The 24072-nt window shown below is 34.1% G+C and overlaps 1 protein-coding gene across 1 annotated transcript in view; it reads left to right on the top strand.

The window, feature by feature from the left end:
- The window catches only part of RTTN (rotatin), a 93320-nt gene that overhangs the window by 31429 nt on the left and 37819 nt on the right, over window positions 1-24072 (top strand). Inside the window, exons 16-32 of the mRNA XM_080609782.1 lie at window positions 494-610; window positions 2436-2557; window positions 2802-2973; window positions 4004-4103; window positions 5151-5239; window positions 7153-7270; window positions 7540-7636; window positions 8431-8496; window positions 8888-9076; window positions 10135-10374; window positions 12864-13008; window positions 14603-14757; window positions 15934-16153; window positions 18040-18168; window positions 19279-19386; window positions 19943-20101; window positions 21509-21580. Of these exons, the coding sequence (XP_080465908.1) occupies window positions 494-610; window positions 2436-2557; window positions 2802-2973; window positions 4004-4103; window positions 5151-5239; window positions 7153-7270; window positions 7540-7636; window positions 8431-8496; window positions 8888-9076; window positions 10135-10374; window positions 12864-13008; window positions 14603-14757; window positions 15934-16153; window positions 18040-18168; window positions 19279-19386; window positions 19943-20101; window positions 21509-21580 (2298 nt within the window). The remainder of the gene's footprint in view (window positions 1-493; window positions 611-2435; window positions 2558-2801; window positions 2974-4003; window positions 4104-5150; window positions 5240-7152; window positions 7271-7539; window positions 7637-8430; window positions 8497-8887; window positions 9077-10134; window positions 10375-12863; window positions 13009-14602; window positions 14758-15933; window positions 16154-18039; window positions 18169-19278; window positions 19387-19942; window positions 20102-21508; window positions 21581-24072) is intronic.

A 24072-nucleotide genomic window follows, 5' to 3' on the forward strand; every position in this document is an offset into this window, starting at 1 on the left:
CCTTTTTAGTTTGACTGTTTGCCTTAAACAAGTGAAATTGTCATGTAGCAGGCTTCAAGCCTCTTTTTCTTCCTGTATCTTCAGAAGCATATCAAAGCATACCATAAAGGCTGGGAATTAAATGTATGGTCAGGAAAGAAATGAAACATAATTTATTTTACCTGCAGGATAGAGGGTCCAGTAAATGTATATGTTGAAGTAGTGATTTGTTTTAATTCAGAACAGACAAACCAGAGTTCTAAGGGGGAATACCTGAGTGCTATTTAGGCAGAACTATTTATGTATGTTCTCTGAGAGGCTTTTCTAATAATGTTTAGCATGACTGACAATTTAAAAGTAGCATTCTGCAGTGATATTATTTTGCATTGAAACATCTCAAAGAGAAAAGATATTTTTATGTAAAGTTTCCAGTCACAGAATTGACAAACTGACCTTGACATGTCAGTGGTTTCGTTAGTTTGGTGTTGTTTTTTTTTTTTGTGTTATTGAGCAGGTGAACTCTACAGCCAAGGCCATTCTGATGCATTTATTGCAGGGACGATTAGTAATGGCAGGACTGACTTGGAACAAGTTCATTGAGGCCCTCTGTCCCATCATTCCTGTTTTACAGGTACTTCAAAACTCTTTATCTGAATTTGTTGTGTGAAATCATGTAAACAACGTTATTATGTTAAATAATAAACAGAATATTCACTAAGTAGCAGATGAAAAATAAGTTAACAGTAATATGCCAATGACTTGTTTTTTTGGATGTCAAATGGAGAAATGTTTTCTACTGGTCCTAATGCTAGTCAGGATTACTACTTTGAATTTGCAAACAAATTTGAGCCTTGTATTACTAGACTGTGAAACTCGGATACCTTGTAGTAGAAATCAGCAAGTACTGACAGGGACTGAAATGGCTTGAAGATATGGGTAGATATTCCAAGTGTAGAATAAAACGTTGCTTGCTTTTTAAAAATTAGCTAATAATTATTAGAATGTCCCTCATATTTTAAGTTATAACTCCTCTGCGATGATTACATAATTTTATGATCAAGTATGCACCCAACAAATAGCAATAGGTGCAAGCTATATTTTCTGTATATTTTGATATTTGTTTTTTGTTTCTTGCTTCCAATACTATAGAAGTATCAGCGGTCAGTATTAAATTTACACCTTAGTCTTCATATCTGTGACTATATGCAAATTTGCTTTTTGTTATCTTGAGTCTCTGCTTGATCTAATGGGAACTTGTGTTTTTCTCAGTCTGATTTTCAGCATAATTGCTCCATCCATGTTATTTACAATTTTTTCTCTAGTGCTAGAAATTTCCCTTCTATTGTAGGCCTATAATCTTCCAGATTAGATATTTTGATGCGCCTGTCAGATGTCTGTTATTCCTCATGTCTGTTTTTTTTGCTTTAATTCTGTCTTTTATTTGACTTGGCTAATGTATCCAAGTGTATTTTTTGTCTTCGTTTTCTCAAAAAATATCGCGCTTGATAGTTGTACCTGCTTATTCACATCACTGCTATATATTCATTTGTTGCCTCCACCACATTTACAATGAGTTGAAAAAACTGCTTGTATAACTTAAGCCCTTACATAAACTACACAAAAATTTAGGCAAAAATGGGGAAATACTGCAAACAAGATAGGTCATGAAACAGAAGGCTCAGACAGAAAATTAATGCAGAGGAAATATACTGAGAACCTTAAAGTGGTGGGACAAAAGTTACTTCAGAGCTTTCTTGCCCAGTAATGTCAGCTTTTTGTGTTACCCACCTACATATCTTCCATTAATATTCAACACTGAATGGGGGGTAATAAAAGTTGTGGACTTAACATGCGAATAAGAACTTATCCTTGCTCTCATTTTTGTGAGTAGAATTTTCTTCTATTTAATAAGCTGTAGTGGCTGTGTACAATAGATACTTGAGCACAACATACCAGAGGCCTGTATTTACCCAATGCATATAAAATGTGTTGTGTTTTACTCTACGTTTTAGATGTTTGTGGTATTGCTTGGTGTAACTGATTCTGGTTTGTCTTGTTTGTATGTGAAAACGCTTTGATGAAATATCTGGAAGTAGCTAATATTTGATGTTGTGAAGCAATATGCTTGTAGGGACTTCTTTATTTTATTTATTGAAATGGAAAAGGCTTTGTCATTGTGTTAATAGATTGAAGGGTAAGGCTTCAGGTTAAAGTACCTCTGAGCCATGTAAAAATCTTCATTTTGATTTGGATACAGGATCATTCATTAGTTTTTAAAATTGTTTTTATGAAGGAGTATTAATCTGCAGAAATTTTCTTAGGAGTTACTAATTTTCTTTTTCAGGTATTGCTGCTTCCCCAACCTCTCTTAGCTTCTAAAAGGGGAACTACCTTGTCTATTTTGCTAAGTTAGTAAGTGGATTTTAATTTTTGAAGTTTTTGTTTGTTTGTTTTAGGGTTATGCTGACTCAAAAGATACGCTAGGTAACTGTATCCTCAATTTGAGTGCAGAGAGTATCCTCCCTAGAACTACTAGACTACGGGCTGCTCTGCGTCTTCTGTTCTCAAAAAAGCAGTTGTAAGTAATGCCCTGTAGCATTTCGGCATGTCTTCTAATGTTGATGACAAATATGTCTTCTCTAAAAATCCAGTTGATTATTATGCAGTGGTTTGATTTGAAAGGTAAATTAATCAATATTGAATTAGTAAGTACTCCCTCTGCCACTGTACCAATTCTATAAACCAATCAATTTTTTACTATACAGCTAATGTTTTCCAATTTGAGGACTTTATGTATTTGTTTCAATTGTTTATTCCTTTAGGGTTCGTTCTGTAGCACTCAAACATTTGTCATTCCATCTTTTGAATGAAGAGGGGGCAAACCTGAAACGCCCGAATCTGCATGGTAGCGTGCTTTCCAGCATTTCAAACTTGTTTGTTATAGATAGAGCTATTGAACTAAAATTAGATGATAAAACAGAGTCGATATTTAAGGTAAGTAAACTCTGTCTAAATATTATCCTTGATCAGCTCCTCTACGTGCCCAGTCACTGAAGTTACCAGTTTCTGAAGGCTGCAATATTTCATACAAATTGGCTTGCTTCATAAAAGAAATCTGTTGATACATTCTTTATGTATGAACTTGAGCGGTAATTTTTAAGTTACCATGTGCAACAAGAAAAGAATTTCTTCTCTTCCTCCACCTCCACCACCTCCGATACGTTTAACAGCAAGACTTGAGTTCAGAGAGAACAGCCCTGCTCTATTTACAATAATTTTTTTCTTACAGAATTTTTTCCCATAAGATCAATTTTTACTTAAATAGTCACAAATTTAGAATATGAAATATTTTAAATTAGATTACAGATTATGTCTGTGTTTTCTTAATGTTGCTGCTTTTGCAAAGTGAAAAACAAATCACAGGTATTTGACCTGTTGGAAGACTTTTTTGTTTTTCTTTTTTTACCATCTCCCCTCCGTGCTCCCTTCTTCTTTACGCTCAACACTTTTTAGGTTAACAACAACATGTTAAACAAATGCTAAGATGCTGGCCATCTGAAAAGAACTTGACAGCTCATTGTACACTTCAATTACACTCTTCCCCTACATCCTTCGAGAATTTAGGACATAAATTTGTATGGATGTGTAGGATTATTTATATTTCTCTAACCCTATTGTCATTATAAAGGTCAGTCCCTTTCACAGACTCAGAAGCATATTCTAGTCTTTCCGTGTAGTATTGCACTTCCTGTAGTCCTACATAAATTAAGCATTATTTGTTAGAAATCTGCGTTTATTGTGTACTAGAAACTATTATCTTGTTATATTCCACAGATATTAGAGATTTGTTGCAAAAAGATTATAACCTAATCCTTTCTTATTACATGCATGTGGAATCTAATAAAATATATTCTAATGAGGAATTTAAGTCTTTTTATTTTTTACTTTCTATTGGGAAATTTGGCTGGTTACCTTGTTTTGTAATATAATACTAGATGTAAATCTAATATAGTTTTACTTGTAGGTAGAAACTGTTGAAAAGCTGTACGATGTCTTGACCTCTGACGCTGTTGACCTTGTTTTACGAAAGTCTGCAGCTGAGCAGCTAGCAATCATTTTAGAAGGTAAACAACTTCAGAAAATTTGTGTTCATGTGCTGATCATTGCATGAGCTTGCAGTTTTGCTATGTTTTCTGCATACTTGTGCTAAGGGTACTCTTTGTAATTTTTATGTATACTGTTGGACCGGAATTTTAACACTTTTGTGGATGATCTATTAATTAAAAAAAAAAAAGTTATTCATTATTGCATCCCTCAAGAATAAGAAATAGAAATAGTGTTAATTCTTAGATTATGCGGGTTAGCTAATAGGATTTTATACTTAGTGAAGAATTTTTTATGTCATTCTGAATTTCTTCCTGCGTTTTCAGTTTGCCTAAGTACAGTTAAAATGAATTGAAATGCTATTTGTGTGAATGAGTTCATTAAATGCAAGCTAAGCTTCCATGGTTATTCTGTATGTCAATATCAAAAGGCAGACTCACTGTGGCATTTCATCTAATATGTTCCCAAGGAAAGTGTACCTCCTTTTACTTTTTATGATTTAAGCAACTAAAATCATAAATTTGCATCACAGGTGGTTTTTTATAATTGTGTTGCTCACATGGGGAAAAATTATGAATTCTGGTAAAGAAGATCTGGTGGAATCAAGATGCAAGTAAGGAATCCTGCATAGAGCATTATTTGACTCTGTGCAGGATCATAACTATTGTTTCAAACCTGCATGTTTGTACTTTACCTACTCAAACTCTGATTCAAGTATGTTTTGTTCAAGGAACTCAAATCCTAGTGATGGAACGTAAGTTTTTCACCATAGGAAGGTGAAGTTTTAGATAATATCAAAATGAACACTTTTCTTGTCAGAAAAATAATCACAAAGATGAGGAAATGTCTACTGTCTACTACTATCCTCATTTGACTGATATCGAGCGGCCCAGGGGATCACTGTAATTGCGGAACATGAAGTTCTTCTGGAAAGTTCTACAACATGTTTAAGAGTCTAGTGTTCAAGACTTAGAGGAGGCTTGCATTGGTAGAGCTAGAGCTGTACTTGTTCTCTTGATTGGCAATTTTGGAAACTTTTTCTCAACTATCTTTTGTTTTTCTTACAGATACCAAAATGCATGGCATTGTGAAAAAGTTGGGTATGATAGAAAGGATTTTGGCTTACCTTAATGACTGTGTACATGTAGATGGAAAGGTAAAAATACCGTGACAAGTTCTGCAATCATTGTACAGCACAACAGTTATAGAATTTGCCTTTTTCTGCATTTATTACACCAATATTTATGCATTAATACAGCATAGAATACAGATGTTTAGTAACAAATTTACTGCAAAAATGCAAAGCTTGGTCGTCTACCTCAAATTTACGCTCAACTCCAACTGTGATCTTATGTCCTGATACACTCCCTGGTAAGGCAGTCTTATATGGGTCCCAAGATTACTTATACCTGAAACTCAGTCTGGCATGTAGATTTCCATTTACAATAACAACTGATTTTTACTTATAATTTGCTTCATGACTTAAGTTTAGAGACTGTGATATGCTATGTAACACTTTTTTTTTTTTTTTTTTTTTTTTTTTTTAAGGCCATGAAATTTTTGGTTTTAATCTCTACTGAGAAAGCTTCAGGGATACATTTCAGAACTACACCAAACATGTTTAGTTTTCTGGCTAACTATTCCCATAGGTTGGCAAATCAATCTTCTTTCATTAAGAGAATCTTATCATTATCAAAAGTATAATAAATACCCAGGAAGTGAACACGTAACAACTCTTAAGGGTCTGTGACACCTTTTGTTTGCATATATGGCTTGTGGAATGTAAGATCCTTACACTAAATAGGATGTTCAAACTTCACATGTTGGAAACTGCGGAGTATTTAGGAGAAGTCTAAAAGTGCACATGTTGAACAATGAATGGTTTAGATCAATTCAGCAGGAGAATAAAGCTGACAGCTGTATACAAAATTCCACTTCAAGTGCTAGCATTCAGAAATCTGTCAGTGCTGTGTTGATAGAAGTTTTGGATCCCAGATGCTTTGCTCTGTAAAATAACTGTAAAATATTTAATCTGCAGATTAAGCAGTCTTACTTCTGTCTCTTGAGCACAAGTAGTAGAACTCACATCCTTAGCTTCCTCAGGCTCTGAGGAGCACTACTTACCTCTTGTTTTGATGTAGCTTAGTTTAAACAAAAAGTAGTGAGAGTTCCATTAGGTCAAAGAAAGACCATGTATGTTTGATTAAGTCACTGGGACACTATCCTAAGGGAATCTAGCCCAGATTGTGGTTCTCCCCTTAAATGATACATTTTTTTATTTCATCCTAAAATCAATACAAAAGAAAAACAAACAAAAAATCAAATGAAAAAAAACCCTTGCCTGTTCTTAGAAAAATGGCTTCCAAGAAAAGGATAAAACAGAAAAAGCACAGTTAAAATAAGGCTTTATGTTTGGTTCTGTAAAAGACTCTTTCCATACTAAATAAGCAGGGGGTTTGTTTATTCAGTATGAAACTAAACTGCATTTGGTTTACAAAACAAATTTTAAAGGCAGAACCACGCACAGGCAAAATAATGGTACTGTGAAAGACATACTGTCTCCTCATTGTGAAGAACGGTGACTTTGGTCATGTTTTTGGTCACTGATAATTTAACTTTTATCGGGTTGCTTTTCCCTCTTAGATTTCCTTATCTAAAAGATTGGGACCCAGAAAATGAATGTGATACAATAAGCTATTTGCTTTTTAAAAAAAAAAAATAAAAAAAACCCCAAATATTTACAAAAATGTAAGTTTATTGATTTTTTTTTTTTTATCTTACAGCTCACATACCACTTAAAAATACATATTTTGAAAGCAAATGTTATAATAATGTTACAACGATAAAGCCCAATAAAATGACCATCAATTGCTAATAAAATAAAACTAGAAGTGAATAAATATTTTCTAATGAATATGTGTTTATCATCTGGATAAAATGTGCTTGTCTAAGAAAATTCTGTTTTACTATAAATGGTGAAATGTGTTGCTTCATAGTATGAGTTTGTATTAAGCATCTCAGGTTATCCTATTTGTTATCTGTATTTAATTATTTCCTCTGTTCCTGCAGCTTATGGAATCCGTAGTTTTACCATGTCTAACGCTCTTACGCAAACTTGTGTATGCTGATCCAGCTGTTCGTCTGTCCCTAGCACAGCAATCATCTTTACTGCTTTCACTATTCAGAGGTAAAGATTCTATTTTGACTGTAATGCATGCATGAAAAGGAGATCTGTGAAATACAGTAAGATATTTAACCAGTAGCCTTCTTACGAGCCTTGGATCACTTCAGAGTCTCTAAAATATAAATCAGTGTGTGCGAGTATTATAAAATATAAATTACTGTGTCGAGCGTGGCATCTGTTTAAGATCTTGGCAATTGTTTTTAACCAGTGTCATTGTATGTAGTTGTATGTATGTTTTCTAACTCATTTTTAAATATCTTTATTTCATACAGCTTCGCTGATATTCCAAAACGATCCTGCTGTTTTAACTGAAACTGCAGTATTGCTTTGTCTTCTGTTGTTTGATGAAGTAGCAAGAACAGAAATGTGGTATGAAAAAATAGTTATTGAATGGCATATTCTCTAGTAAAAATTTCATGTTTTAATGAAAATAAGTTTATATACGTATATACATATATAGATCTCAAATTATGACCCAAATTTGTATATATCAAAATTGCATATTTGTGGGCCAGACAAGTAGTTTCAGTACTTGGGTTGCATGCTGTATAGGTCTACATGGCATTTTTTTTCCGTATAAATACTTTGTACCTCATTATTAATTTGAAGTTTACTTTAATTTTCAGAAACCCCTGATTGGTCTATAATCCATGTTTTCCATAAATGGAAACTACAGAAATTAAATAGCTATCTGTAGGTGTGGGTTTTAAAACTTAATTAGAATTCACCTGTTTACATTGGCTTTTAAGTGTAGCAGTTGTCCTGAAACCAACAGACCTCAGCTTATGATACTATTTGAAATTTGCATATACATCAGAAAAAATATACTTTTGGAATTCACACATGTGAAGTTTACTGAAAAGAATTATAATGCATATTTTTTCTCTAATAGAAAAAAGGAAACAAGAATGTGCTTTGACATGTTACCTTTGGTTTAATTTTTACCTGCAGTACATCTGCACAAATATGCTGTATATGTGTGATCTAAGAACTATCTTAATGTTGCATAATCATGAAGAAATAATGTTTGTTCATACAAATACTAAGGAGCTAGCTGGAGGAAAATATACAGCCTTATCTGGATAATAAAGAAATAACAAGTGTAGCATCAGGAGAAAATTAAAGCTTAATGTAAAGAATAACTATAACTTAATCTCTTGTAGGCCTGATGGCAAAACCGATGATACTGGCCTCTCTGTCTTCAGTTTACCTGTTGCTGTTGTTAGAAGGTATGTAGGGGGTGGGGTTCTTTTGGTAGTTAGTTTTTTTTATTGTTGTTGTGATTTTATTTGGATTTTGGGGGTTTTCTTTTGGGAGGAGAATGGAGTTATTTTTATTTTTTGTTTTTCACAGTTCTTTTCAAAGTTAACTCTGCTGCTTTCCATCTGCAGTCCTTCCTGAAGTATGTTCATGGAAGAATGAAGGGAAATCTTTGATATTAAATCCAGAATTGTTTGCATTTGTAAACATTGAGGTTTTTTTCCAAGCTTGCTCTAATAGATCACTTAATTAAAAAACAAAAAAGCCAAAACCAAACCAACCAGTAACAACAACAAACAAAAAATCCAAACAAGAAATGTCAACCACTTAAAAAAAAATTATGATTTTTCTTTTACTTAGGTATCATCTCCCAGTCAGGATCACTGGTCATCATGTAGTTAGCCCTAATACTGTTGTGGTGCCATTGTCTTCTGAGTACCTGACTATGAAACCTGTGTCAGATATGCTTAAAATGTCTTGGAATCTGTCTTGGTACCATGGGATTGAAAACCTATTGCAACTGATAAATTATGAGAAAGAAGCAGAAAGGTGAACCATTTTATTTTGATTTTAAATACCAATATATTTAAATTAAATTGTTGTTCCACTGAGTTTAAATAGGTTTTCAACTTCAAACAGCAGTTCACGCTGTTACTTGTTTGAGAATGCTCTCCTTTTAAATGTAAAGGATCATATCCCAAGAGGCTGTAGGTATATTGTCACAGCTAATGTTTTACTTAAATTTCATTTCTACATGATGTCTAGAGCTTGATCCAACTTTTATTGATGGTCAGACTAATTTCAGATGATTTTAAATGGGTTCTGTGAATGGTTTTCTTTGTAGTCATTATGGTTTTTAGGGAGCTGCTTTTTTTTTCTTTTTTTTGTAGTTTCATAACTTTTTCCCTGTGATTTTAAATTTCAAACAATTATTATTTTAATGGAAATACTAAAAATTATGGTAGACTATGAAGAAAATTCCCTTTACATCCTTAGGTTGGCTCTTGATTATTCATCATTTCTGTCATTGAAAATACTTAGTGCACAGACCTCAATATCTTTGAATATTCTTGATTTAATAGAACTGAAATAGGTCAGTCTTGACCATTTTTTAGTTTTTCCTTGTTTCCTTTAAGGAGTCCTAAAAGTTTTATTAGTAAATAGTGTGGTTCTGAGACATGGGAAACAGAAGTTATTGATTTGATAAATCATTTTCATTTTAAGGTCCCTCAGGCAAAACCAAAGCCATCTCTTAAAAAAGAGAATAGGAAAATAATATAGTCCAGGTGACCAACATTTACAATAGCGTGGAGGAAAACTTCATTACAAACAATGTGTATAGCACCTTTCAAGTAACTTTTTGCGGTACCATTTTCCCAAAAAACTCAAACAGTTCAAGATTTTAAATGTGGTTGTGGTGTTTTTTGTTGTTAGTTTTTGTTGGGGTTGGGTTTTCTTTTTTTTGGCAGGGACAGAGGGATGAGAAAGAGTTGGTTAACAATTTATATTTTGTCTTCTCATTTGAACTGAGAAATGAAGGAGTCAACTCATTGAAATAGTTTGTAAAAATAGTGGCTGTTAATAATTTTTGTTTTGTACCTTTTCAGATTTTTAGACACGCTAAAACTATCCTCAGAAGACATTCTTATACTCAAAATAACTCATACAAACTATGGACTGCAGCATTGTCTTAATTCAATCATTCAGGCAATATCTCATAGGGATGTTAGAGCTGCTGTCACGAGACTTAGTTTTTATGTTGTGAATGACAGGCTTGCATTAAAATGCAATTCTGGGTCTTGTGGAGCCATTTTGAAGAGCTTTGTTTGGCAAAAAGCAATAAACAGGTAAGCATATTGACTGTGTGGAAATCCATTAAGGCTTATGATGCTTAAGTTTTAAATTTACTAGTTTTCATATTTTAAATTTATGGAATTGATTGTACATGCATGTCTGGTTCTGGTATATTGTTCCCTGTATCTGCTGGAGGGACAACAGGGCAGGGCATAAGCAATCCAGGAGGTTTCTCAGGCCCATCAGTAACAACTTCCTGATTCAGGTGACAGAGGAGCCAATAAGGAGAGGTGCTGTGCTGGACCTCATGCTCAGTAAAAAGCAAGAACTCATTAGGTATTTGAAGGTCTAAAGCAGCTTTGGCTCTAGTGATGAGGAGGTGGTAGAGTTCAGATTCCTGAGAGGAGGGAGCAGGGCAGAAAGTAAGATCACAGCACTGGCTTTTAGAAGAACAGACTTTGGCCTCTTTAAAGATCTCATTGTTGGTCTCTGATGGGATCAGGCTCTGGAGGGAAGATAGACCCAAGAAAGCTGGTTAATATTCAGTGATTGCCACCTGCAAACCCAGAGGTCCCTGGCAGTGAGCAGGAATTCAGGCAAAAATACCAGGGGGTTTATGTGGATGAACAAGATGCTCGTGACAAAAGTCCACAGAGGATGGAAGTAGGGGCAGGTAAGTTAGGAGAGATATTGCCTGACCCTGCAGAGGTGTGCAGTTAGCAAAACAGAAAACGCAGCTGGAATTGAATCTGGCAAGGGTTGTTGAAGACCACAAGAAGGGCTTCTGAAAGTACATAGGTGATGAAGGTTAGGGAAAAAGTGAGCTTGCTGCTGAAAGGGGCAGGAGTCCCAGTGACACAGGACATGGAAGAGGTCATGAGATAATGAATGTCTTCACCTCAGACTTTATCAGCAAGACTGGCTTTCAGGAATCTGAGGTCCCAGAGACCAGGGGGAAATTCTGCAGCAAGAAAGACATGTCGGTGGAAGAGTACATAATACAGTGTAGGGAATACATAAGCAAACTGGACATACATAAAGACATATGCCTGATGGGATGCATCCATGAGTGTATCCTGATTGAAGTAATTTGATGTCCACTTTGATCAATCTAAATGACTGTGAGAGGTGCCTGAGAAAGGCAAGAAAGCAGATATCACTGCTGTCTTCAAAAAGGGCAGGAGTGAGAACACAGGAGCTACAGGCTAGTCAGCCTGGCCTCGATCCCTGGAAAGGTGATGGCGCTGCCAATCCTGAAACCCATTTCATGCACAGGAATGGCAGAGTTAATGGGAATCAAGCCTGGGTCCAATCCCGTTCAGTATCTTCATTAACAATTAAGATTATGGGGCAGAATACACTCTCAGCAATTTTGCTTATGTTACAAAATGGGGAGGAGTGGCTGGTATGCCAGTGTTGTGCTGCTGTCCAGAGGGACCTTGATAGGCTGAAGAAGTGGGTTGGCACAAACTTTGTGAAGCTCAACAAGGATTGGTGCAGACTCCTGCACTTGGGTGGCAGCAACCCCATGCAGCAGCATAAGCTATGATCAACCAAGCTGGAAATCATGTTTTAAGGAAAGTACCTGGGGACCCTGGTGGACACCATGCTGAACAGGAGCAATGTGCCTTTGCAGAAAAGCAGGGTAGTGGTATCCTGGGCTGGAGGAGGACACTTGCCAGCAGGTTGAGGCAAGTGATCCTTACCTTCCACTCTGTACTGGTGAGGCCACACGTGGAGTGCTTGGTCCAGTTCCAGTACAAGAAGGGTGTGGACATATAGATGAGAGTCCATCGGAGCACCAGAAATACAATGAAAGACTGAGTCATCTTTTCTATGAGGAAAGACTGAGAGAGCTGGTACTGATAAGCCTGGAAAAGGTTCAGAACAGAGATCTTATCAATGTGTACAAGTACCTGAAGGCAGGGTATAAAGAAGACTGAGCCAGGCTCTTTGCAGTGGTGGCCAATGATAGGACCAAAGGTAATGCACGTACACTGAAACAGGAGGTTTCCTCTGAACATCAGGAAACATCCCTGCATGAGCAAGGTGGTTGGACCTCCAGAGGTCCTTTCCATCCTCAATGTTTATGTGGTTTTGTAATTTACATACACAAAACCAGCAAAAAATAAGAATGCTGTGTTTGAAATAAAGATTATTTAAAATGCATAGGTAGGCTTTGCTATTATTATTAATTGTAATTATTAATATGTAATTACCTTTTCTTTCCTGTGACTTTGTTCAGATTTTTCTACCTTTTACTATATACAATCCTATGTTTACTATATGTAAATAGACTTTTAAATATACATAACAATTTTATATCATAATACACAAGAAATGTATAAAAGTATATAATAATATAGCCGATATATATAATATTATTAGTATAACTCTGTATTTGCTGTATGTAAATATATGTAATACAGAATTGACCTTCTAATTCCACATTTGCTGGTGACTTCAGCCATATTAGGCTGAGATTTTAAAGTTTTTTAATGTATTATAAGTATGAAAGTAAGCATTCTTGTTTGTATTGCAGGTTTCTGCAAGTGCTTCCAGCTTCTGTGGAGGATGAGAAGCTTTTAGTAGATGTCTTAAGGTTTTTAAACAAGTTGCTTAGAGAACAGAGATCAAGTTTGGAGTCAAACCATCTAAAGTGGATCTTGAAATCATTGCTTAAAAATGTAAGAATATATCTAAGAAGTTAGTTGTAGACTGTGAGGAAATAATATAACTGTGAACTGGTTGGCTGGTTTGTTTCTGGTGAGTTCCTCAACAAAAATTACTTTAGTGACAAAAGAAATAGCCGATATTGTGGTAGTAAAGTCTGCTGCTTTGTGGTCGGTGCTACAGTTGTAGTGTTTGGGGAAGTTAACTTTGAACAAGATTTAACCTTCTTCTCTCCTTTACTTTATATATGAATTGTTTCTCTAAACTCAGATTTTGTATTTGCCAGAAGTAAGCAACATCTACCAGTGTCTCTTGCTCTGGTGTAACCATGCTAATACAGTTGTATAAAGCCATATCACTATAGTCAGCTATGCATAGCTGTATGCAGAACTCTGTATGTACGTGTAACTATATATATTTATATGGTATTGTTAACTATGTAACTAGGTACATATGTGTGCACATGGACGTACACATGTGCATACATACATGTGTGCTAAGCATAGGCAGCTGTATAAGGTATGCTTAGCTGCATAACTACATATGTGTTGTCTATGTAACTTAAAGGTTGATGTACAGGTGTGCTGGAACTTTCTGTTTGGCAAAAAGATAGAAAGAGTTATCTGTCTCACACTGAGAACAAGAAATGTAAGTTAGGATAGATTTGCTTTCAGTGTGTATGTCACTTAAGTTTGTTTTTTTAATGGTTATGTCTATTTTTCAGTTTCTCTAGACTCCTGTGCTTTCTATTTCAGATTTGTTCTTTCCAATACTGTGCAATTTAAGATGCGTAAAATTGGAAAATATAAAAACAAGTAGAAAATGAACATCATAAAGCAATATAAACCAACTTTTATTATATTTGTCAAATAAAATATTTCAATCTTGATTTATAAAAACAAAGGATAAAAGTGATGGCTTCAGTTTTAGAAGTTTGTAAAGTACTGTTCTTCACAAAGCAAGGGCAAACTGCCCACATGCAAGATCATTCATGGTCTTAAAAAGGATATCATAATAAGTAGTCTCCATGCAGTTGTATTTCCCCATTTTAAAATACAGCCTAAACATGTAGGAAAAAAAGTGCTAGTAGACAATTTTAATTACGTATAGAACTCAGGTGCTTTAATTCATGTGGATAACTGGAAATCCTATAAAATTTTGTAAGTATGGTCCATTCAATATATTAATGTAAAATCTTTATATCAAATTATTTTAAGCTTGTCAACTGAGACATAGAAGATACAACTTGATCTAATGTTTCTACTATGTGTTTTTTGTTTCTTGTGATAGACATTTCTATTGCAGGTTAACTGACTTTCACTCTTCAAAATACACTGTGTCATGGCTTAATGCCAGGAAATTTTAAAGGCTTTAACAGTAGATTCTTTTGTGCCATTTAGTAAAGTCAAGATTCAGGTAATTGGTAATTATAGGAATTTTTTAGCTGTGCTTTTTACAGAAATACTTCTTAGTAAAATGATCATCGAATTTGTAATTTATACTTTGTGTGATTTGCAAGCTCCTAACAGAAAAATGGCTTTTGTGTGGGTATTAAAATAGGATTTAAATAATGCATTTCCTGACTGTGTTTTTATTCTTTTCTTCTAGAAGCCAAAATCCCTTTTGGGCCTCCTGGTGAGACCAGAATCCCAAGTGAGGGATGAAATAGATGAAATACAAACTGCTGTCAGGCAGCAACTGGATAAAGAACTCATTCGTCTTTTTAACACATTGTTATTTTGTTCCATGTCAGTGACTGACAGGTACAGTATAAATGGACCTGACTGTGAAATTCTAACTGGGGATCATAATACTTAATGCTGCTGTATCTTAGGCAGAATTTAAATATAATTACGTGATGACCTAATCATCTTTAGTTGTAAAAATGGAGTATACTGCTTTTGAAGATCAACATTAGATAAGCCTTCTCACAGTAAAATTAGGAAATCAACTAGGAAACTTGGAAGATGATGTATTAGTCGTTTGTTCAGCAAATAGATGGTTAAACTGACTGCAGGGAGAAGATGGGTCATTTCTTTCTCACTGCTGGAAATTTTTGCAAGCAAATGATAACTTTATTGATTTTGTACCATTTATTTATGGCAAAGTAAAACATTGAAATATTCGAAATATCAACAAATTTTTATTGCAGTTGAACTCCTTTTTTAGCCTAATATAATATATCAGTGCGTGTTAGTAATTATTTAGTACAGCTACTTCCAGCATGAAGTTCAGACCTTTTTGTCAGTTAAGCACAGCATTTATTTAATTTTTCTCTGAGTATCTAACATATTCCCTCACTAAATCTCTCTGTCCATGTGTGTTCTAAGAGATACTAGAATTGCAGCTTAAGATAATATTTGTTTATTTAAGTGCCACAATGTAATTTTTTTTAAAGATACTGTCAACACGTTATCTTTGCTCTTCCCACTCAGTTATTAATTTTCGAAAAATCTTGGCAGCTGGAAAAGGGAGGATTATAGAAGTTCCTGCTAGTTATATCTCACATACTGGTATATCTACCTGAATTCTAGATTGATGATATTTTGCAGGAAATGTTTTTAAATTTGTCTCATCAGCAAGAACAAACATAAGTGTAACTACTAAGCTTTGCAACTCTTCTCATTGTTATTCATTATTCTCAGTCTCTTACTCTTTATTTAACATGCTCCTTAATAATTAGTTATATCTCACTTGTCAGATTTTAGTTAAGCAGCCCTGTTATAATCAGATGCAATATTATGTTTTCAGAACCTCGTTGAAGCTAGAAATGTCAAATTTAGTTCCATGCTACTCTGTGCATAAGGCAATAGTAACTAAGATGCTGAGACTTTCAGACTAACAGTAAAAAGAATGATGCATTGCCTTCTTGCAAAATTATTCCTTGTAATAGCTTCATGTTGACAGTTAATGATTTTTGTTTTTTACAATTAAACCAGAGAGGGCTTGGAACTTGCTGGCTCTTTCAGAACTGAGCTGGCTCTGAAGCTGCTACACTGTTTAAGGCTAACAGATGCACCACGTTTTTATGGTCTTCCTTCACTGGAGAGAACGTTAGGAGGAATGGTTCATGTTACTGCACTTCCAGGCTGGAGTACCTATTCTGCTGAAGTTGAACCTGTCACAATTTGTAAGAGATATTTAACGGGTCTTCTTGAGGTAAGTAGCTTACGTTATTAGCTTTTGGTTTGAATGCTTGTAAAGAAATGCTTTTAACTAATGACATTATAATTTTAATGGCATACTTTTAGTGAGTATTGTCACTAGGAACAGGTGCGGGAAAGGTGCTTTTTTCTACTAAGTAAATAGCAAAAATATAGAGACTAGATTGAGTGATCTGTATCTGTTCTTCCAAAGAGTGATTTGTTTGTTATTGTGTGTGCCTTCGTCCCCTGTTTAACAGGTAAAAGAAAGAGTGACTATAGTTTAATCAAGATGAAAAGTAGATGTGGGTGGGTTTTGGTTTTTGTTTGTTTGGTTGGTTGGTTTGGTTTTGATTTTTTTTTTTTTTTTAGGGGAGGGTGTTGGCTTTTTTTTTTATTTTTTATTTTGTTTTTTTTTGTTTTATTGAAACACTAAGATGAAAATCCAAGGTACTCTCCCACAGGCAAAATCCATGTGTGAAAGGTGGTCTGGGGGAACAGTTAACACATCAGGCAGGTTTTTAACACAGAGAAAGCAGAAATGAGGTAATTCAAGATGATGCAGCTGTTGGGAAGCCAAAATTTCGTTCTTGTTTTCAGTGTTCTTATTTGTTTGTTAAGTCCGTGGCCATGATAGACAACTAAAATTTTGCTGCTAAAATTCCATCATTTGAAAACTCCAGTTTTCTTAAAACTGTAGAAAAAGCATAGATCTGGCTTTTTTGATTGTTTTACAGGTATTCAGTAGGGTAGGTACCTTTTAGAAGTTTTCTTTTTAGTTTCAAATACTAAAATCTGAGGCTTGAAAAAGTTTTAAAGTAGGTTTAATTCATTTGCAATTCTGAATGATATGAATAGCAACCAGATAAGTGTCCGGAAAGTTTGTATACAGATGATAATCATGTTTGTGATGGAAGAAAAAATATTTTAGGGGGAAGTCTTCACTTGCCAAGGTTTTCTTGGGTAGAAATAAATGTTTTAGAACTGTTTGATTAGATGAGTTTTGAGATTTGAAGTCTAGACTGAAAACGACACCAAGGTTATAGATGTTAATGTAAAAGAAAGATTATTATTAGACAAAATACTAATGAATATTATGGAATGAAATCAACTAGTAATGCATAAGCTCTATGTGCGGAAGAATTATGCAGTTTTACTTGGCTTAAATATAAAAGTAATTGTAGGTCTTTTTAGGTAAGGGGAGAAAGTGGGACCGAAAGAATTTCTGTAGAGTAGGCCACTGAAAGAAAGAACAGCAGCAAAAATTGAGACGTTTAAATTGCCATGTTCTGGGGAAAAAGAATACATCTAGAAGTATAAGTCTTAAGATTATGATTTTAATAAAATATTTGGGGCATTTTTTGTTGAAAGCAGCATCACTTTATTTTAACATATATGGAGATACTTGGTCACAGAGTTTACTTTATGTTATGATCCTTTATGTCTGTTGATTAGGATTTTATATACAAAGCTGATACTTTTTTATTCCAGTTTAAATCAGTAAAACATATAAGTGGCCCTTCTTCCCGAGCATAGAATTTTGAAATGAAATTATATTTTTAATTCCAAACATAGCATAAAAACTTGCGTACAATAAATGGGCTGTTCACATTAAAAACAAACTCTCAGGTCTCTGTTAATATTGTGGTTATTATTATGCTTGGCTGCAGTCTTCATTTGAGAAGCAAATAAAAACCACTGATCTTCAGAAGTGTAACTAGATAGGAAACCATCACATTTCGAAATGACTAATAAAGAAATAAATTCAGATTCAGCCAAAAGTCTGACATCTTTTCATGAATTTAAATTATATTTTAGTAGACAGTTTATGTAAGACAGTTCGTACTCTACCTGTATACTGCTTAGAGTAAATCTACCAGGAACTTGTACCCCTACTCCTAGGTCATCTCATCATTTTATGTTGAATGGGGAGGAAATGCTATGTCCTTCATGGGAAAAGGTGTTACGAAAAGCACAGTTCTTTGCTTGCTTCACTTATCTCACGAAATGACGGCTCAAGCCAAGGATATGGTGAGTGCCTTACGCTTGCCCTTATCTTGTCATTTGTGAGGGCTGCACACAGATTTTCAAATGGGGGGGCAGAAATGCCTCATGGTATCTCATGGCAACAGATAGTAAAAGTAAAAAAAAAAAAAGCTCAATCTCATTAGGTGTGTAATGTTAGATAAATGAATAGGAAAGCTGAAGATTCAGTTCTAGCCCTACTGGAATTATTCTGCATGTAATTCTCTGGATTGAGAAAGGCCTATTTGAGAATAAAGTATAATTTTCTTTTTATAAAAAAATAAGTCATAATTTTATGTAAGATGAATAAATTTAAGGATTTATGACATCATTACTTCTTCAGCCTTGTACAGATAATGGGCTTTCTAACATGTTTATACATGTGTGTATTCTTTCATGTATGCATATATATGTGTATATATGCATACATGAAAGAATATATACATACATGAAACAATAATTGTCTCCTAAAAGGAGTTATCATTACTTATTAGCAAAATTCATATCTGGCCAGAATACAAATACATAAAATTTTAGGTGTCGTAATTCATTATGAACTTAATGCATCATTTTTTGCAGTGCCATGGTTAAAGAGAGCATTTGGCAGGTATGGAGGTTTTTTTAACCTGAGCTGAAAAGTTAATTTGTAAAGCCAAGTATGATTTCATGGAATCTGCAGCTAATTAGTATGTGGTAGTCTGAGAAACTTTATTTAATAATGGGGCAGATGCATTAAGAGAAAGAATAAATTGTGATCTAAGTAATAATTGCAGGTCCTTATTTAGTAGTTTTATGCACTTGAAGAAGAAAGTCAGATTTTAATAATAAGCAGAAATTAAAAATGTATGGAGTAAATTTTGAATGGAAATAATTATCCCAGTATATTTAATCTCCCTTTAGCACTGCTCTCCTAATTCTTTGAAGAAGGCACAAATGCAATTTTATTCAGCAGGTGAAGTCAACATGTTCATAGAGGCAGAATCAAAAACTTTCCTAGAATATCAGTGCTGTGTGCATTTAAAGTGTTTTAGTATGTAATTGGTAGCTCAGTCTGTGGGTAGACTGGCATGGCATTGAAAGATTTATAAAATAATTTCTTTATTTTTTTTTAATCAGGACTGGATATCTCTTTGGTCTTTGCCTTATGATAACAGTGAAGAACAAGTTCTTTCTCAGCTAGGTTTGGCATGGCTGGTTCCTTTATGGGTAGATAGAGACCCTGAGGTTAGTTAATGCAATATGAAGTTGATATCTTATTTTGACCCTTATGTATTTGCAAAAATTCAGTTTCATCAATTTATTTAATATTGAAACAACTGGTTTTCATTATTTAAAATGTTACTCACTATATACTAAATTACAGTATCAATAAAGTAGGGAGAATGTTTCCATATAAATATCTTCTGAGAAATCCTTCCCTACATTTTCTGTCTTGTATGCTTTCATTAGTCACTTGTGATCATGATTCATAGGCCGTTCTCATTGACATTGCTGTTACTTAGTCGCAAAGCAGAAACATTTATATCAACTACAGATTTAGAGCCAAGTATATTTGATGCAAATCTGTTAAATTGCAAGTTTGCTAAATGGAACTATTTTTTAAGTGGCAAATAGTTGTGATTATGAGTATAGGGACAGAGAAATATAGGGTATATAAGGTTGTTACTTTTTAAGTTATTCCCTTAAGCTCTGGGCTCAGTTGATACAACTTAATTTTTTTAAAAACTTGTTGCTAATTACTGTAAGAAATACCACTCTGTGTTTCGTTTGTATGTACTAGGTCAGATTTACAGCACTTGGAATAGGATCAGCTCTTACATCTCTTGAAGTAGGATGTATTGCATTAGCAGAAAGTTGCCAGAATATTTCAGGAGGTCTGTGGGGAACAGTGATAAACATCCTTCTGGACCAATCTGAATGTAGCATGGTACGCAGGGAGGTATGTTTCTTGTGTCTTTCTGTTATAGATTGTAAAGTTTTTTTTCATTAAGGAGAAAAGATTTTTTTAATATTTTTTCTATATATGTGCTCTACGATGCTGCACAATACCTACTGCTTTGTAAGTTAAATGCTACATAGTTAAGTGTTTAGCTTCTTATTTAGAATTGCTCAAGAAGCAACAAATACAGATGACTACTGTAAAAGCAGAAAAGATCTAAATAATATAAGGGAATGCATAAAAACTCCTAAGGCTTACTCAGGCAGGTAAATAGGTTGCTAAAGCATAACAAATTAGCCCAGATTCTAATGACCGTTTTGTTCGATTTATGTACACTTTGGTATGAACTCATCAATTGATCTGTGATAAATACCTCCCCATTGCAAGCATGAAGTAATCTGTCTAGGCACTGTACTCTAACAGAACATTATATTATATATATATATAAAATATTATATTATATATATATTATATATATTATATATATATTATATATATTATATATTATAATATATATTATATATTATAATATATATAATATATTATATATTACATATTATATAGTAGAACTATATAATACTATATGTAAGTTGCGTACACATTTTTTGCAACTTTATCAACTCTAATTGTAATGTTTTTCTTGTTTTCCAAGGACTAAGAAAGAGCAATGGTGAAACATAGTGGGTTATTTATTTTTTTCCCAGCTTTATTGCTCAACTAGTAACATTTTCCAAAGTAATATTTTGAATTTATTTGTGCAAAATGCTTTTGAGAATAAGCAATAAAACAACCTTGTTGTTTTATTTAACTTCCACATTTTTCAGTAGTATCTTAAGAGTCAAATTATTGACAAAAGATTGACAAAATATAAAATAAACAGTTTCAGTCCACCGACATATACGTGCAAAATGTGTGTGATATAAATTAGCAAAACACACATGCCATGTATTGAGAAAGGAAGATATTTGGAACCAATGTGTCTGTGTATCCCACTGTGTCCCAAAATTATCTCAATTAATACAAAACATAACAACAGTAAAGTGAAGGATCATAAGCAGTTAAGTTTTTCCCTTCAGGGATTTTTCCCCAGTACGTCTTGTCATGCTAATTGGATAGGTTTGACTGTACTGGAACAGTGATTAAACTGTTTGCCCTAATGACGTTTATTGTAGGTGAAGCTTGAGGGGGTTTGGGTTATATCCTTCTGATTTATTTTTATTTTCTTTTCCCCAACATGAACATGAAAATTCTTTGTGTTTCAGCATATGTCTAAAGCAGTGGCATAATATGTAGACTTGTAGACTGTGCTGTTCAATCTGATGTGGTTTTTTTGGTTTTGTTTTGTTGTTTCTTTTTTTTTTAGCTTTGATGGCTAGATATCAATAATGATGCTTTCATTTATTTCAGGCTGCTTTTATTCTACAAAATCTCCTTGTGATTCCACTTCCTACAGAAGACATGAAAGATTGCATTTGGCAAGTGAGTGACTATTACGTTGAATGAGAAAGGTCATAGTATCACAGAGAGACGTTATTAGATAAGAAAACTTATGTCAGTATGCCTATAAAATATAAAGAATTACGTGTCTAAGGTGACATTTGAGAAGACAAAATATATGAATAGACAAACTTCTTTCAAACTTCTAACAAGCTTAAGAACGGAAACAAAGTTTGTTTGTTTATGTATGTTTTATTTCATGAATGTAGTATCTTTCGGTTCCTAGGAAATTTGCTTGCTTACATAGTATCATTAACTTTTAGGATAGGTATTGGTTGTTTATTTAACCCACACTTAAAATGCAGCATGGTTTGATGGGTATGGGGAAGATAAAATTCTGATAATGTGGTGATTATAAAATGGTTTTTTTGGGGGGGGAAATGTAAGTGATGAGAAACAATGAATGAAGCAGCTGGTTGCTTAGGTAAATTTAAATGCTTCTTTAAAACATAACTCATTGCAAAGGAGGGTGACTTACAGCAAGTTGCTTGGGGCTGTGTCCAGCTCGGTTTTGAGTATCTCCAAGGGTATAGTCTCTCTGGGCAACTTGTTCTAATGTCTGACTACCCTCTTAGGGAAGAAGGTTTTTTTTGATTTTTTTTTGGGTTGTTTTACTAATTCTGTTTAATAAGTATTCATGCTGAAACATGTTATCAAATAGCACTTTATGGTAACTGGTAAATTAAAACTGTTGAAAATACAAACAACAGTTAAAATTGTAAGATACCAACAAGATAAAATTCTGTATTTCAGAATTGCCTTTTTTTTTTTTTTTTTTTAAAATTTGCAATGAGTAAGGTGTTTCATCTGTTGCCATCACTGCATGTGAGTTCAGAGAAGAGCTATTAAGTGGATCTAGGAGAATAATAGGAACCATGTACCATACCCAAAGTAGAATGTCATCATTTTTATCCCTTAGACAAATAGGAAAAGGAAAGACTGTAAATAGTTTGTAGTCCAGTATCTCCACAGGAATGTCTGTAGTGTTCCTGTTATCTAGTTGATAATTCATTTTGCTATGTTAGTTTCTCCACGGGTTGAGATAAAAACAGTCCAGTAACTAAGGTATAACACAAATCACTACTGCTGCCACCAATAATAATAATGATAAGAGAAATAACAAGGGAAGAGAATACGATACCGCTCGCCGGAAAAGAGAGTCCGACCGAAAAGAGGACGTGCCCTTCCGGGTAGCTCCCAGTTACATCCCCCGGCATGAAGTGCTGTGGTATGGAATACCTCTTTGGCTAGTTTGGGTCAGGTGTCCTGTCCCCGCTTCCTCCCGGCCCCTCCTCCTCCCTGGCAGAGCATGAGACTCACAAAGTCCTTGGTCAGTCTAAACATCGGTGTTATCAGCTCTGTTCCCAGGCCGAAAGTCAAAAACACAGTGCTGCAACAGCTACTAAGAAGGAGAAAAACTGACTGCTACTGCTGAACCCAGGACAAATGCAAATCGGGAAAGTAGTTTCTGTGTAACAGAAACCAAACAGAATAAGCAGCAGCTATCTAAAGCTTTGGTTATAATTTATGATGTACCATAAATTAGTTTTACTGCTTCTGCTTGATCTGTTTTTTTGTTTGCTTCCTAAGAAAGTAAGCTTGTGCTCATTGTAAATGGAGGGGATGGGAGAGATTGAGAGCCTCTTGGGGACAAATAGAGTTTTTCAAATTACTTATTTGCAGTTGATCTCTCTCTGTCTCCCAACTGCCAAAGAAAGTTTCTAATTACCAGTGGTGAATTTTCTTTCCACAGTTCTAACTAGGTTCTTCTTGAAGTACTGCAAGAAGCCACCTAAAACTACCTTGCAGAATGAAATTGGTTTGAATTTTTCTCAGTCTGGGTTCTTTCGGCAATTATTACTTCTAATTTTTATAGTCAATCAGAAAGAGGGTATCTTGTAGCTTAATTAAACTTCATATTGTCTTCTGTTACCATAGAAATACTGTAACAAAACCAAACTAAGCTGTTTATTTGAAATAAAACTATGAAGTTTTTCTTTTCATGTAAAAATCCACTTCTCTAGAAAGTTTTCCCTGAAGTCAGTATTTGAAAAGATGTGTCTGAAAACCATTCTTCAAAGAGAAGTTCTTTCTTTTCATGTCTTGTTTTCTAAATAAATCTTTTATCATAGTAGATTGACACAGCTAGTTGTAGTATAATGGTAGTATATTTTAGAACAGGATGACCTTTTCAGGATATTTACTCTTATCTTTTTCTAAGGAAAACTTTTGCATTAGTTGGTATCTGTAATTTGAATTAAATAAGAAATTAAAATTGTAAAGTCTCCTCATACATACAGTCTTAAAACCACCCATTTACTGCTTTCCATCACTTCCTATTTAGCTGTTAATAAATTTCCCAAATAGCTACTATTTCCTAAATAGCTACTTACATTTTGCTAAAATATTGCAGTTTTTGAAATATATTTAACTCAGCCTTAATAAGATCTACATTTGATTTTTGGAATCTATTA

Source organism: Psittacula echo, assembly GCF_963264785.1.
Source record: "Psittacula echo genome assembly, chromosome: 2".
NCBI classification, from domain to species: Eukaryota; Metazoa; Chordata; class Aves; order Psittaciformes; family Psittacidae; genus Psittacula; species Psittacula echo.